This window comes from Aspergillus costaricaensis (assembly GCF_003184835.1).
Source record: "Aspergillus costaricaensis CBS 115574 unplaced genomic scaffold BO79scaffold_1, whole genome shotgun sequence".
Classification (NCBI taxonomy): Eukaryota; Fungi; Ascomycota; class Eurotiomycetes; order Eurotiales; family Aspergillaceae; genus Aspergillus; species Aspergillus costaricensis.
The window spans coordinates 1,487,587-1,502,161 of NW_020291801.1; the positions used below are offsets into that span (position 1 = coordinate 1,487,587).

At 49.0% G+C, this 14,575-nt stretch overlaps 7 protein-coding genes across 7 annotated transcripts; 4 read left to right on the plus strand and 3 right to left on the minus strand.

The window, feature by feature from the left end:
* Nucleotides 1-112: 112 nt before the first annotated feature.
* BO79DRAFT_134850 (kinase-like protein) lies at nucleotides 113-967 on the minus strand (the record flags this gene model as incomplete). Its single annotated transcript, XM_025678034.1, has 1 exon — nucleotides 113-967. The coding sequence occupies one exon, from the start codon at nucleotides 965-967 to the stop codon at nucleotides 113-115; it is 855 nt and encodes a 284-aa protein (XP_025545354.1).
* A 922-nt stretch (nucleotides 968-1,889) lies between these two features.
* On the plus strand, nucleotides 1,890-2,693 carry BO79DRAFT_163376 (uncharacterized protein; the record flags this gene model as incomplete). The annotated part of the gene is made up of 2 exons (XM_025679127.1): nucleotides 1,890-2,431; nucleotides 2,594-2,693. 2 exons carry the CDS (start codon nucleotides 1,890-1,892, stop codon nucleotides 2,691-2,693), a joined length of 642 nt encoding a protein of 213 aa, XP_025545355.1.
* A 420-nt stretch (nucleotides 2,694-3,113) lies between these two features.
* On the plus strand, nucleotides 3,114-5,866 carry BO79DRAFT_185139 (FAD-dependent oxidoreductase). The gene is made up of 2 exons (XM_025680374.1): nucleotides 3,114-4,142; nucleotides 4,617-5,866. Exons 1-2 carry the CDS (start codon nucleotides 3,275-3,277, stop codon nucleotides 5,831-5,833), a joined length of 2,085 nt encoding a protein of 694 aa, XP_025545356.1. The 5' UTR covers nucleotides 3,114-3,274; the 3' UTR covers nucleotides 5,834-5,866.
* Nucleotides 5,867-6,925: 1,059 nt separating this feature from the next.
* Nucleotides 6,926-7,301, minus strand: BO79DRAFT_249724 (uncharacterized protein; the record flags this gene model as incomplete). Its single annotated transcript, XM_025685783.1, has 2 exons — nucleotides 6,926-6,982; nucleotides 7,041-7,301. The coding sequence occupies 2 exons, from the start codon at nucleotides 7,299-7,301 to the stop codon at nucleotides 6,926-6,928; spliced, it is 318 nt and encodes a 105-aa protein (XP_025545357.1).
* Nucleotides 7,302-8,314: 1,013 nt separating this feature from the next.
* On the minus strand, nucleotides 8,315-9,567 carry BO79DRAFT_261700 (uncharacterized protein; the record flags this gene model as incomplete). The annotated part of the gene is made up of 2 exons (XM_025686518.1): nucleotides 8,315-8,573; nucleotides 8,633-9,567. 2 exons carry the CDS (start codon nucleotides 9,565-9,567, stop codon nucleotides 8,315-8,317), a joined length of 1,194 nt encoding a protein of 397 aa, XP_025545358.1.
* A 583-nt stretch (nucleotides 9,568-10,150) lies between these two features.
* Nucleotides 10,151-11,336, plus strand: BO79DRAFT_185143 (uncharacterized protein; the record flags this gene model as incomplete). Its single annotated transcript, XM_025680375.1, has 3 exons — nucleotides 10,151-10,503; nucleotides 10,576-10,804; nucleotides 10,867-11,336. The coding sequence occupies 3 exons, from the start codon at nucleotides 10,151-10,153 to the stop codon at nucleotides 11,047-11,049; spliced, it is 765 nt and encodes a 254-aa protein (XP_025545359.1). The 3' UTR covers nucleotides 11,050-11,336.
* Nucleotides 11,337-12,865: 1,529 nt separating this feature from the next.
* BO79DRAFT_261705 (uncharacterized protein) lies at nucleotides 12,866-13,827 on the plus strand. Its single transcript, XM_025686519.1, has one exon. The coding sequence runs from the start codon at nucleotides 12,994-12,996 to the stop codon at nucleotides 13,522-13,524; it is 531 nt and encodes a 176-aa protein (XP_025545360.1). The 5' UTR covers nucleotides 12,866-12,993; the 3' UTR covers nucleotides 13,525-13,827.
* Nucleotides 13,828-14,575: the final 748 nt, after the last annotated feature.

A 14,575-nucleotide genomic window follows, 5' to 3' on the forward strand; every position in this document is an offset into this window, starting at 1 on the left:
TCAGATTGTCATACTAGCTATTCAGCACCCTCTATATCAACCAACCCACCACCAACAGCACAACCTCCCTCACTCACTCACTTGTCTCTTCCCCCATCTTCCCCAAAAACCTCTATACTCTTTCACCCTCCAAATCCCTACAAAGATACCAATACTCCAACCAAAACTCCCGCGCAGCACTATAATCCGGCAAATACCATCTCAACAACATCTTCCACTCTCTATCCTCCTCACCATCAGCAACCGAAGTGGCCACATACTCCCACCAAACAGGAAAATACCCAGCCATCTCCCAACCAATAATCCCAGTAAGTTCACCACCCTCCACCATAATATTCCCAATGGTCAGATCCCCATGCGTAAACGTATACGGCATAGCAGCCGGCATGCGCTGCCTCAGCCGTACCCTCGCAGCCTCTGGAATCCTCTCATCCAACCCACGCTCCATCTCAGCCCAAAGCTCGTCATCAGTTGCAAAGGGACCGCGGGGAATCTCAATCTCACCAGAGGAGCTACTAGAATCATTCTTAAAGAGGAAGTTAGAGAATACTGGACGACCACCGAGACATTGGATCTTATCCGACTGGAGAGGTCGGAATTGTTGGAGATACTCGGCGACTTGCTTTGCTATGGTTTCTTTTTCGTTGGGGGTTAGTTTTGACCAGATGTTGCTTAACGGTTCGCCGGGGATACGTCGCATTAGGGTGAGAGTGTGTTTATCTTCCTCCTCCTCCCAGGAATCGATGATAGTGGGGACGGGGATAGAGGTCCGGTCTTGCACGAAATGGATGTTTGGGACCTCGGAGGTTGGGAGGTTGTGACCGTGGTCTTTCAGGATTACCTTTGAGCCGATGGAACAGGTGCCTCGGTCGCCTGCTTTGTGGAAGAGTTTGAGGTGGCTTTTGTAGTTGCAGTGGTTTTGGCGTTCGGGGGTCCAGCTGCATGCTGTGCAGGGGGTGGAGTTCATGGTGATAAACAATGACGGTTTGATCAGGGTTAGTATGACACTCTCGATTGGAGAATCTGCGTGCTTTCAGTTTCTGTTCTGAGGGGAACTTGCTTATTATATATAGACTTATGTCACTGATTAGGGATTAAGCTTCAACTTTTCGCCATCATTTCTCAACAATACTTTTGTGAAAGAAAATGGATTAGATATGTGACTATGGGGTCCCAAGCCTTTAGTTTGAGTGACTTCATTACAGAAAGCCGGGAGTAACCTTAAATAGAAGAAGAAAATGATAATTAGGATTATAGCTATGTTGTATCAGTAGTTGAGCAGTGTCTGATTCGAGCAGTATTAACCTTAGACGTGTCCAATGGATGGATATAGCCGCATATGAAGACATTAGCGCAGATATATCAATTCACAATGATACAATTATAACCTCGCACGCTACATATTTTGCTCTGATTATTGGTCCTGCGAAATTAACACATCCATACTGCATTTAGTGAAATGTGGACTTCACCGGATTGGTATAGCTCCAGGATTGTTCTCTGGGCATTTGTTTGTATTAAAGGCGATATAAAGTTTGAAGTCGAGATGTATCAGTGTCTTTCCCAGGTAGGGGTTGCGAAGCTATGATAGGTGGGTTTAGTTGTGATGGTAATGGCGGATGAGGGAATATGGCACTAGTAAAGAGCAGTGCATTTAGATGACAATGAATGCTAGCGCCTAGTCTATTAGTTATTCCCTGATAAGAAACACACTACTAATAACGGAAATTAACTGGGGAAACCTACAGCCTTTTTTTTTTATTCCCACTGAACCCCCTGAGTAGTAGAATCCCAATTCAACGAACATCTAGCCCGAGCACTTTACCTACTGCCCAGCAACACTGTCTCTACACCCATAACCCACAAAATCATCAACAATAGTATCCAAAATGACCACCTTTTCAACCTCCCCCTTCCACCTCCGCCCCGCCAAACCCACTCCCACCGACCACGCCTTCATCCTGTCCGCCTTCGACTCCTCCCTCCCCTTCCTGGCCTCCATCGGCAGTCTCGACCAATGGGGCAAGACCCCTTTCTCCCAGCGAGGGGACTTCGCCGAAGCAACCCTAAAAGAACTGAATTACTCCGAAGAGTTCCGCCTCACAGGGACTAGCGGCCTGGATAGTAATCTCCGTATGTTCATCGCCGAGCGAGAATTATACCAGCAGCAGCAGCACGATGATGGACAGCTTCAAGCTGAGTTCGTACGAGTGACACCCGACGGACGACGCTTCTTACCCGTTGGAGTTGCGTACGTGCGCGAAAACTGGGTGCCGAATTATGTGAAGACGCAGACTCATCTTCCGATACCGGATGTTAACCATGGTGGTGGAGGATTTCTTTACCTCGAGGTTATGGTGACGGATAATCGGGAGGATCGGAGGGAGCTGTCTCGCGGGTCCGGAGCGGCGCTTATCAGGGGGATTCGGGAGTATGGAGAGGCCAGAGGGATGAGGGCATTGTGGGTGGATGGGTGGGCGGGGAATGAGAGGAAATTGATCAGGTTCGTTTATCTCTATTTCCTATATAATTCTTTTCATCATTTTGTGCAGTTTATCAGAATTGGGGGTGTTAACATGGATGTCTTTGATAGGTACTATGAACAGCAAGGGTTCCGGGCTGTCGGGGAGTGGAGCCATATGAGGTCGAACAATGTGCCGTGGCTGGGAACGTTGATGTGCATGGACATCTAGCTGTAGTTAAGATAGTTGTCTATTCTTTGAGCTAACCATAATATCTTATCTGAGCCAATGATTACAATCATGTCTTGTTAACCCCGCACAGCTGCATCTGGTTCTCTCCCCGCCTCGCATCCACGGTCGGAAAGCTTGCAGGTCATGCGATGATGACCACGGATACTATCTACTTGTCTTTCAATGCGAGCCAACTGCAAGAGACGTGGTCCAAGCTTCCAGGCCAGCTTAGCACCGCCTTGCCCCATTAGGGCAATGTTTCCATGGCCCAAGAAGCGTTACTGCATGAATCCGGGTGGAGACGGTTCCCTGGCCCGATCCCCGCCTTCCATCCGATCTGCTTGATGGTCTTATCATTCCTGCACCTCGACGGTTGTGTTGGCCTGTTAGAGTATCCATCATCCATGATCGGCTCGGCCACGGAATTGTTGCCGTTGCTGGTCCGGCCAGTCTGGCCGGCCACTGCCCTCACCAGCTGTCAATAATAGCTGGACCTTCCGCCAGGGACTGCTCATAATATGTATGACAGATTATCTGTTCAACTTCAACGAATGAACATCCAATTTACCAAAAGATAGAAGATGGCAGCAACACAACGTGTGGTCATCATAGGAGCAGGAATTGTGGGCGCCAATCTCGCCGATGAATTGGTCTCGCGGGGATGGCAGGATATCACCGTCGTTGAGCAGGGCCCGTTGAACCTGCCGGGTGGCTCAACATCCCACGCCCCCGGGCTGGTGTTCCAGACCAATGGTTCTAAGACGATGACTCGTCTTGCGCAATATACGGTCGACAAGCTGCGATCGCTAAATGATGAGAATGGCATGCCGTGCTTCAATTCCATAGGAGGTCTCGAGGTAGCTACGACACCGGCCCGAGTCGAAGAGCTGAAGCGCAAGTACGGCTATGCGAAGTCCTGGGGTGTTGAAGCGCGTCTTCTGACAAAGGAAGAGTGTTTGGAGAAGTATCCCCTGCTTAACAAGGATCTCGTACTCGCTGGTCTTCACACTCCGACCGATGGTCTCGCGTTAGCTGCCCGCGCAACCCAACTGCTCATCGCCCGGACCCAGCAGGCCGGGGTCCGCTACCGAGGCTCGACGCTTGTTACAGGCATTGAAAAGACAGGATCTCGTGTGACGGGCGTGAATACCTCCCATGGTGTAATTCCTGCTGATATCGTCATCTCCTGCGCCGGCTTTTGGGGCGTCGAAATCGGTGCTATGGCCGGGGTCTCCATCCCTCTCCTACCACTTGCCCACCAATATGCGAAGACAACCACAGTCCCCGCTCTAGCGAACCGCGACGTCAACAACCGTCCGAACGGAATGAACGCGAGTATGCCCATCTTGCGGCATCAGGATCAGGATCTATACTACCGGGAGCATGGAGACCAGGTGGGAATTGGATACTATGGACACCGTCCAATGCCGGTGGTGGCGGCGACTTTGGGTCAGACTCCGGAGCATGTGGACGAGAAGCATATGCCCTCGCGGCTCGAGTTCACGGCCCAAGACTTTGCACCCGCATGGACAGCCTCACAGGAGCTTCTGCCTGTCCTCCGCGATACGCAGTTGCAGGACGGATTCAACGGCATCTTCTCCTTCACCCCAGACGGAGGACCCCTCGTCGGACAAGCGTCAAGCCTCGACGGTTTCTACGTAGCAGAAGCCGTCTGGGTCACTCACTCCGCAGGAGTCGCGCGAAGCATGGCGGAGATGCTCACATACGGTGCATCTACCATCGACCTCACAGAGTGCGAGCTATCTCGCTTTGAGGAAGTACAGCTGAGCCGGGACTACGTCAATGAGACCTCACAACAGAACTTTGTCGAGATCTATGACATTCTCCATCCCCTACAACCGAGAGAGTCCCCCCGACAGCTCCGAGTGAGCCCCTTCTACGAGAAACAACGAGCACTCGGAGCCTTCTTCCTTGAACTCGGCGGCTGGGAACGCCCATTCTGGTACGAAGCCAACGCACAGCTCCTACACGCTCTCCCAGAACAATGGCAACCACCTCCCCGAGACACTTGGTCTTCGCGATACACCTCCCCCATCACCGCCGTGGAAGCATGGAAAACCCGCAACGCCGTCGCCATGTATGACCTGACCTCATTCCACCGCGTACAAGTATCTGGACCCGGCGCAGCCACTCTCCTGCAGCGCCTAACCACAAGCGACATCACCGCCCCTCCCGGCGCCATCACACACACCCTTCTTCTCAACTCCCAGGGCAAAATCCGCAGCGACATCTTCGTCGCTCGCCTTGATCCCGACCTCTTCCAAATCGGCGCCAACACCGCAACCGATGTCGCCTACCTATCCGTCGAAGCCCGTCGTCAAGGACAACACACCCCAGCCCAATGGGTCCACGTCTCCGACATCACCGGCAACACCTGCTGCATTGGCCTCTGGGGTCCTCGCTCAAGGGCCGTAATCCGCGCCGTTTCCAACGACGACTTCTCCACCACCGCACTCCCCTACATGTCCGTCAAACGCGCCACTGTAGCCGGTATCCCCATAACTGCACTCCGCAAATCCTACGTCGGCGAACTCGGCTGGGAAATCCAAACAAGCGCCGAATACGGTTCCCGTCTGTGGGATATACTCTGGCAAGCTGGTAAACCACACGGTCTTGTCGCCGCAGGCCGTAGCGCTATGAACGCCTTGCGGCTGGAGAAAGGAATCCGGACATACGGAGTAGACATGACAACGGAGCATGATCCGCTCGAAGCGGGAGTTGCGCATCTTGTTGATCTTGACAAGGAGGAGGAGTTTGTGGGCAAGGCTGCGCTTCAGAGTGCGGCGCAGCGGAAACAGCCTCCGCTGAGGCGTCTGCGGTGCTTGACTGTGAATGATGGTCATTCTATGGTTATGGGCAAGGAACCTGTCCATTTTGAGGGCAGGCCCGTGGGGTATATTACTACTGCGGTATTTAGCTATACGACGAAGAAGCCCGCTGCGTATGCGTGGCTGCCCGGGAGGGTTCGCGAGGGGGATGCAGTTGTGATTGAGTACTTTGGGAAACAGATTAAGGCGACGGTGTCGGCTGATCCGTTGGTAGATCCCAGGGGGAGTAGGTTGCATCGGGAGGATACGGGTGAAGATGGGTTTGAGACGCCGCTGAAGAACCGTCTGTAGAGGGTATTGATGAGCTACATTTGGCGTAACGGGATAATGACGAATGAAGTAAATGAAGAGATCAAGGCTTGAATTATCATCTGTATATAATTTGTTCTCTTGCAGTAGATCAAACAACCACTGGATTTTCTCCGAAATATCGTCGTCGTTCTTCTGAGGTTCATGATAAACAAGCTAGAGCACCCCTCCCTCAGCCTCAGACAAACCACATTCAATTGTTCTACAGCGGTAATTCTCTCTGAGATGAATTCAATATTTCGATGGGCATAAATGTTTTGTAACTTCAACTGCGTTCTCATTCTTTACTTTCCCCCTTTCCCCGGATTACCCCGTGACCTTCTACCCGTCAAACACCCTTTTCCTAGGTATAGGTAGCCCTATTTGTTGGATGCAGGTATGATAAAAAAATTTTTGCTTATGCCCACCAGACGTCCGATAGTCCGGAGCACAACCTGTCTTGGAACAACACCCGCCTGGATATGACACATATCTACGCAGTAGGATTGATGTATAGTATTTGGAGTTTCGGATCTCAATGGTTGCTATCACAAAACAAGAACAGGCTAACACCTCAGCTACGCCACAAGCGTATGCCTCAGTTGATATCCTCATTGACTGAGTCATTTGATAGTATCAAAAGTCAGCCAGCCATCGGCTCTCGGCTCTGAAGTGGAATGTGGGGTCTTATCCTCATAAATGTACATGCTACTGTCAAGTGCCAACTCCTCCTTGCTGATGCCCGCGGGACAATAGGGCTGATGATCACAACCAAGCATGGCATATAATCTCAATTTGATCACTGCGGGTGTCGGCCTTGTCCGTTCTTTTTTACTATTCTCGGACTGATACGCTCTTCTGTCTGTGATGATAAAGGATAGGTTTCAGAATGACATCCATTCCTGAGAGTTCTACAATACTCAAAGTAGACACATGAGACTAAGTAGAAACTAAACGAGCGGAACCCGCTTCTGGCCGGCCGAGCTTAAACTCCACACCTACTTAGTACATGTAGAGAACTCCATACAACGGCCAAAGCTATCATTTTTTCCCCCTTGGACAAACCGGCTACCCATCTGTTAGCGCAAGAGCCTCTTAGGATACTCGATATCTAGCAACAGAACTGGTGTTTCCCCAAGTCTTATTAGCACACTGCAAGTGCTCAAAAGAAAAGAAAGTCTGATCTTGCAGCTGGTAGAAAAAGACTTACCGCCCATTCACCATTGACGTAACACCCAATAAAACAGGGAGTCGTGTTGCAGCATATTTCGGCACCATCGGCGACTTCCTCGCCATTGGCAACATCAATACTGTCGGAAACGTTGGCGTTGTTGATGCTGTCCGCGACCTTGGCCCCGTTGGCGACGTTCGCGACATCGGCCACATCTGCAACGGATTCCTCTCTCTGCTTGACGACACCTGCCATGCCGAGTCCGGCGAGGAGGGGTACAAAGATCATGGAAGGCTTCATATTGTGGGTGGAGTAGTGTTCACGGGGAGATAAACAAGAAAAAGCGACGGTTTTTGGAGGTTGATGGATGGATTGTTAAGAGGATGTGATTGCTTTGGTTTATGCTGGTGAGGTCCCGGGTGATGTGGACTCTTTTATACCTGATGGTGAGGCTAGGGTTCCTCGCACAATAATAATGAAGATTAAGAAGAATCTAAGTCTCTTCGAGCCCTTCCTTTTGCTACGCAAGGAATGGTATTGACCGCAAGATTAGTGTAACAGGTCTTTCTCTCTTTCTCAGCTGAGCCACAGGATAGTGGTGAGATACGACCGCGGGCAGTTATTCAAACAAGGTAGTCAACGTACTACTTTCATTCAAAGTGATGCATGTCCCTGGAGAGGTAACCCATAATGTGACTATATGCTAGAAGCGGTAAGTAATAACTGTCAGTAGTGGTGACACGACATGCCATTGCAATTGATACTCTGTGACTTGTTTATCAAAGGCAGATGATTGGGTATTGGTGTCTTTTGCTATTCTCATGATGGGCTCTCATCGTTGAAGTTACCCTACTTGTACCACACTAGTAGCTTTTTGTTCGGTATAAATAATCTGCTCCTCATTACTTAGGTATCGTCTGCCACTAGGTGCAAGAAACTGAATCATATCCCTTATGTTATAAATTATTGATTACTGCTGCCTGCCTATCCCGCATCATCAACGAAGAGTATACCGTTCGATCTTCAGCGCGTTCTGCCTCCCCATAATCCCCGCGGAGACTTTCCCCGCCTTATGCAAGGCTTGCGCAAGTCATAATTTTATTTTGGTAACAAAATTGATTGTAGTAAAACCTACACTATTGGCTACTGATACTTAGGAGTTATGATGCACCCCGCATGACGCATGATGTGGGGGAAGGGTTTCCTATCCTGTTGTGTCCAGCCATAGTGACGGTTTACGGGGAGTATTGCAGAAAAAATGCAGCTGTGATCTTGCAACTTCCTTCCTCGGCTTTCCTCAATCTACCACATCCTTAGTTATCGAATGGATTGCTCTCCTGCTCTTCTTTGCGATCGTGATCAGCACGCAGAGTAAGCGCAAGGAGAAGAACTGCAAGTTCAGTCATATGTGACTCTTTGAGAGTATTGAATGGACCAAATTCATGAATCGTCAGGAATGATCGAGGACGTCCTGGATCTTGAAATCCATGCTCAATGTATCTGATGTACTCATCGTCATACTCGGCAAAGCTGAGCCAGATCTGATGTCTATCTTGTGAGATGTGAAAACGACTGATAATCCGAGTTAGTTTGATAACACGATACAACATTGTCAGTAATGGCCTGCTTACCGGAACGGGAGCTTCCCAGGTGTTTTGGAATAATTCTTAAGCCAAGCGACCATCTGTGCACCTTCCTGCATACAGATCTCAAGCCGGGAATTTTCCCGAAGTGCTGCTTTCACTTCGATCAAAGCACGCACCTCCCCATCAACTTTGCCTCGCAGATAACCGTCCGTCCTTGCCTCATACTCTGCATCGTTGAACTTAGCTTTAAGCGGCTTGCGGTGGATGGTCCAGGAGCTCTTAAGCGAAGGGAAATAATCCGTTAGAGCTTGGAGAAAGTTGACTAGAGCAACATTTACAATTTGCTCATCATCGACTGCGGGGTACATCTCGCGTAGGAGCTCCTCGGGCCCTAGAGAGCCTCCCGTAGAGACGGACGGTGGTTCCGGGAAGATATCTTCGTCTTCCTTGTTTCCTGGGGTTACGGGCGCTTTTGAAGTAGCGTCATCATTGAGGGTGAGCGTCTCAACAGAAGGCAGGTTCGATCTAGTCGGCGTTGCGTGCTCTTCGGGTGTGTGCTCTTCGCGTCTTTTGCGTGTGTTTTGGCGCGTGCGCTTAGAAACCGGGGAGAAGATGACATTGTTGGAGATTTCGTTGCTTTTGACCTTCGCTGCCTCGGCCTGTGAGTTCTTAACCAAGAAGAAGTTCCCTTCCTCAAGTTTACCCTTGAAGCTCTCGCGGTAGATGTTCCAGGAGGGATAAGACTGAAGCATGCCCTTAGCCTGGTTCATCCACGGTTCTAGGCCAAGCCGCTTGGGATCCAGCTTAGTCCTCTGTGATCTTTTGCGAAGGATACGCAGAAGCAGATACTGACGCAATTTGATTTTTGAAGCAGAGTCCAATTCTTCCGCGTGGATGAGTTTATTTAGGACACCATTCTTCTTCGCCAAATCAGCCCACTCAGCGGCTGTCGCGGGAACATCTCCATTTGGTTTATTCATGACTTCTAGTGACTACCACCGGGTAGTAGCCATGAGGTAATATTTTTGAGGTACCTGGCAAAAGCGCTAGACTAACAATAAACTTAAGGCGAAATATCCAGAAGTTGTAGAGGGGTGAGGGGAAGGAAGGCGCCTACGGGGGCCTGCTAGTCCATAGTTGCTATTTAAAGGGAAGCCACCAAGGCTGGCGACTTTCACTACTTGTGGTGTTGGCCAGTGAAAGTCTTACGCTGCAGCACTGGCAGGGGTCTTGTGAAGGTGGGAAGGAGACAGTGTATCATTTTGGAATACCCGCCAGTGAATGGTAATGGATTGGAGTGCATCACGAAGAGGGGAAGAAGTCCGTGCGTCTCTCTGAGGGTTGGAGTAGACTATAGTCTGGAACCGCCCATTGATATTGCGGGCGGTAAAAAAAGAGGGTGGTTGCCCCGGGACCGCCCTTTATCTAATCAACATCCTCCGCCATATCGACCTACTCCTACTCCTCCCTTCCTTCCTCCAACTGCCTCCTTCTTCCTAGAGTTCCCCCACCACCTTACCTACTGTCCGTTCTCGATATTCTAGAAGATAATATCCTGCTAAAATGCTGGAAAGTAAAGAACACCAAGCTCGTCGAAATACTATCAAGGAGATCGCGCGTGCCATCTCCGAACGTCGCGAAAATCGATATCAGCACAAAGACGTGCATGACCTCCCCATTCAGATCCTCCCCATGCCCCTGTCCGCCGATGGAGAACCGTTATTCGAGTCTGAATTTTTCTGGCCCTACAAGAAGCCCCTTCCGAATCCTGATGAGGAGATGGAGTTTTCGCCTTCCAGTCCGGAGGAAGCCACGGATCCGATGGACGAGGCACACATCCTAAGCTACTACTTCGGGCATTATATTACCAGTGCCATACGTCTTGGCAGTGATAACTGGTATCACAGTCCCAGACAGTACGATCAATTCCCATCCACAGGGCAGACCCAACGTATCTTGCGGCGAACAAATATCTAATTCGTCTCCAGGCCCATTGACTTTCCATGTTCCCTCTGCGAGCTTGATACTGAGAATCCCTTCGAATGGTGCGCGGGTGGTATAACTGGCATTCCGGGTGGGCCCCGAATGAAATGCTTATTACTCGAGAGCGTGGACGCGAACGATGATCAGATTACCCGTGGGGAGATCCTGTGTATGTGTCGTATCATGATTACTTGCCTCCGTTCCAAAAAGTATCGTGCCCATCAAGTCAGTCCGGTAAGTGTTATAATTCCTTTCTTTTGTCTCATCTCAATACCTGTGGCTAACTTGCCCAAAAGGTGCTACTCATTTCCTTCGTGGGTCCAAGACATGCTCGCATTCTTTTGGGCCATCATGATGGCACCAACCTGGTGATCCGTCAATCTAAACGCTTTGCATTCTGGGAACAGAACATCCCCGAGATGAAGATTCTGCTGCGATGGTGGTGCTCGTCTGCGGTTGGGGATACTATCAAGGGGTAAGAGAGGCTCAATACTCCCCTAATCCTGCCTCTCGTTGAACCAGTTATCTTTGTCGTATTTGCGTTCATATGACGGGTCGGTGTTCTTTTGGTCTGGTTTGGCGTAATCAAGGAATTGGGCGGGCTTATGGCGTTCAATGGATGGCTAGGGTTCTTGGTCGTCTTTCGGATACAATAATGACAACATATCACGATCTTATGCCTCTCACGATGGTTTGGAGTTGGTGAGTACTGAAGAAGTCATGGCTTTAGAGGATAGTCCTATCATCGTCTGTCAATAGTGTTGAGAGTATTATCTTACTATCACTCGATATTACATAGTTTATGTCATTGAGCTGCCTTTATCATACTACCTTCAATGCCTGAGCTGGTAGGTGTAGTAGCCGTTCTCCTGCTTCAGTTTTCACCTATGCGAAGACACGATGAACACTATCCCGTATCTTTGAGCGGAATATCGGAAGTTATCGCTGTCAAGTATGGAATAATCATGCAGTATGGGATACTTATTTTGAAGTATATGGTGTAGAGACCATATGATGTCTCCGTGAGCTGACTAATTACATAAAATCACAAAGCGACATATTGATACCTCCATATGGGGCGAGCTTAGGAGAGCATAGACGTGGGTAACGCGGCCCCATATGTGTCACTTCTTGCCTTCCTTGCACTATACTTGAGATAGTGATGGGTACGCTCTACAAAAAGATTTCTTACAATTCAAACTATAGTTTTCTGTACGAAGCAATACTTTGCCCATGGGGGCTTTCAGATCTGGCACATTATCCGTGGATATACTAGTTAGCCCATTTGGGAGCTCAGGTCACTGGTTGTTTTATGACTTGTACCTCCAGACAATTCAGAGACGTTTCTAACCATACTTACGACATATTGAGCCACTTTCATGTTGTCTTGTCAATTCATGTCTCAGCTGTCCTAGTTAAGTATGGCTAGTCAGATATTTCACTGAACGCCTTGATAGCTACCACAAAGTACAGTAATATACCTACTAATAGAACAAAACTTGACGGGAAAGAAGAAGGGGTGGGGATCTCGAAACAAAAACAAATGCACCTCAGAATATAACTTGGAGACATTAAGTGACACATGCAGGGAATTATGGTCATAAATCGTCCTTACGGAGTATGAGCGGAAGCTGGGAAAGGGAAGATTGGAGAATCGAAACGGTGACGGACTCAAATGATGATAGACTGGGAAGATTCACTCCGTCTAAGAATGTACTTAAATATGCTAGATTCATGTTTCACAGTGACTTGGGCTGTCACCATCACTATCCCTTGAATACATACGTTGCGTATTCATTCACTCATGCAGTATGGTGGGTGAGGAGGGATAATTGATAAGGGATAGAATGAGAAGAGAGGTGACGTCAAGGCGTAAGGAAGTTACTAGTTGACTGCGCAATATACTAGACCTATCGCAGTGGTCGTCTCCTAGTATTCCTACCTTAGCCCTAACATGAGAAGTCGCGGCACAAGGACGAAAAAAAGTTCTTTCTTATGTGCCGTTTACCAATGGTGTGGGGCGTCTGCCCCGTGCACAAACAAGCAATGTCACCGAATGACTTTGACAGGAAATCAGATGCTCCGATCCATAGTGCCTTACTGCTGAACATGCCAGGGGCTTCTTTGAATGCGATGCCTGATACATATTTCCCCTACCACAGTACGTACCCACTTATTTATTCCGCGGGGCATTTCCATAGGACCTGATAGGCCGACAAGCAACATCATCCACAAAGTAAATCCGGGCCGATGATCCTCTCCCAACCGAAAAGCTTCATTCATCTATCCAGGAATCGAATTTCCACCGCTTCTTTTTCCCCCCTTCCGTCACCGCAGCGATGGATATCCTATAGCACGAACCTTCCCGATCAATAACCAAATGATAGAAAGCTATACACGGGAATAAACAAAGAGAAAAAGAAATGGACATCCCTCAACTCTCCACCCAGCTCACCGAAGCACCAACCCCCTTCCCAAATTGTTGTCTATCTATCTCCAGCACCCTGGTAGCCCACTTAGCATGGCTCCTTCCTAAAAGGCCCGCGTTCACCCTATCAATAGGCTGTGGATCCGGTCTCCTGGAAGCACTGATACTACATAACCATCCCAACGTCCAAATCACCGGAATAGAAGTCTCCACGTCAGTCAACCGCTACCTTGCAGAAGAGGACTTCGACGTGGTCAGCGGAACTTGGGATCTGTATGCGCGTGCGCCGCAGGCAGCAGCATGGATGTTTGTTTACCCGCGCGAACCGAAGCTGGTCAGCAAGTATATTGAGATGTATGGCGATGGACCTGAGTCGTCAGTGCAGGTGATACTGTGGTTGGGACCCCGTGCGGATTGGGCCGATTATGAGCCGTGCTTTCGCAATTCGTCGTTCTCAGACGTGTGTATCCCTGTAGATGTGGGAATCATGGAATTTGAGATGTTGGCAATCATGCGGAGGAGGTAGCGGTGTGTTTGATGTTTGACGCTGAATTATTATCTATCACCAGTGTATACATCTGTTCGGGTCATCGGACAGAGCCCGCGAGATAGTTGATTTCCTGGCTGGTAGCAGACGGGTTAGGGGAACAGGATTTACGGAAGATGCAAGAGGGTTCGCTGATCACCACTCCTCCTCCTGCTGCTGCTGCTGCTACTATCTGATGTCCGGTCGGTCATCCAAGGAATCCTAGCGACGTCATCATATTTCCAAGCCTTCATTTGCTATATGTCACCATCATATCCAGGACACGAAAGACTTCAATCCCATGACAAAAAAGAACTACAGCAAGGCGATTCCAATTAGTTTAGACTTCTTTCCCCAAGTCTTTCAGCATGTCATAAAAGGCTAGTAACTATGAATCCCATTCTATGTGGCTTCCTGTTAGTAAAAGCTCCGATTCCGCCATTATCTAAGGTTCATATATAGATTTTTCTTACACTTTCCTTCTCCCTATCCCTATCATGCATCATGCGGCATGTCCACGTCACTCGGCACACAATTTTAGAAAGACAGGCGGTGGCTTGCGTGAACCTTGCACGAGGTGTATCGATCATGCTAGAGCTGAATCGTGGTAGGGGATGAAAAACAAGGACTATACGTACGATTATAAAGCGAAATAGAAGTAGATCTACCCCTTGAAGGCTCATCCTCAAGTCCGCAACCATATTCCATGGATCAAGGGAGGTCTTCAGACGTCCTGTGTAGTGGTCTTAGCGTCGAAAATTGATAGTAGTCCCAATCGTTTGGCATCACGTCATTTATAGTCTTGGAATGCTTGCGTAACTTCACTTCCTGCTTGTACTGTAAATGGGCAACAATCAGTTCAACTTTTCCCCGATTATCATCCTCCTAAATTGCTAACTATAGTCAATGCATGAGATAGGCATCCTACCTTGATGCAACCCATCAGTACGGTATCAATTTTTTGCAGATAGAACCAGATACCATCTCGTTAGTTAATGACCTAAGCTAAGGAGATAGTGGCTGTCTGTCACACTACATGGCGGTCAATTCC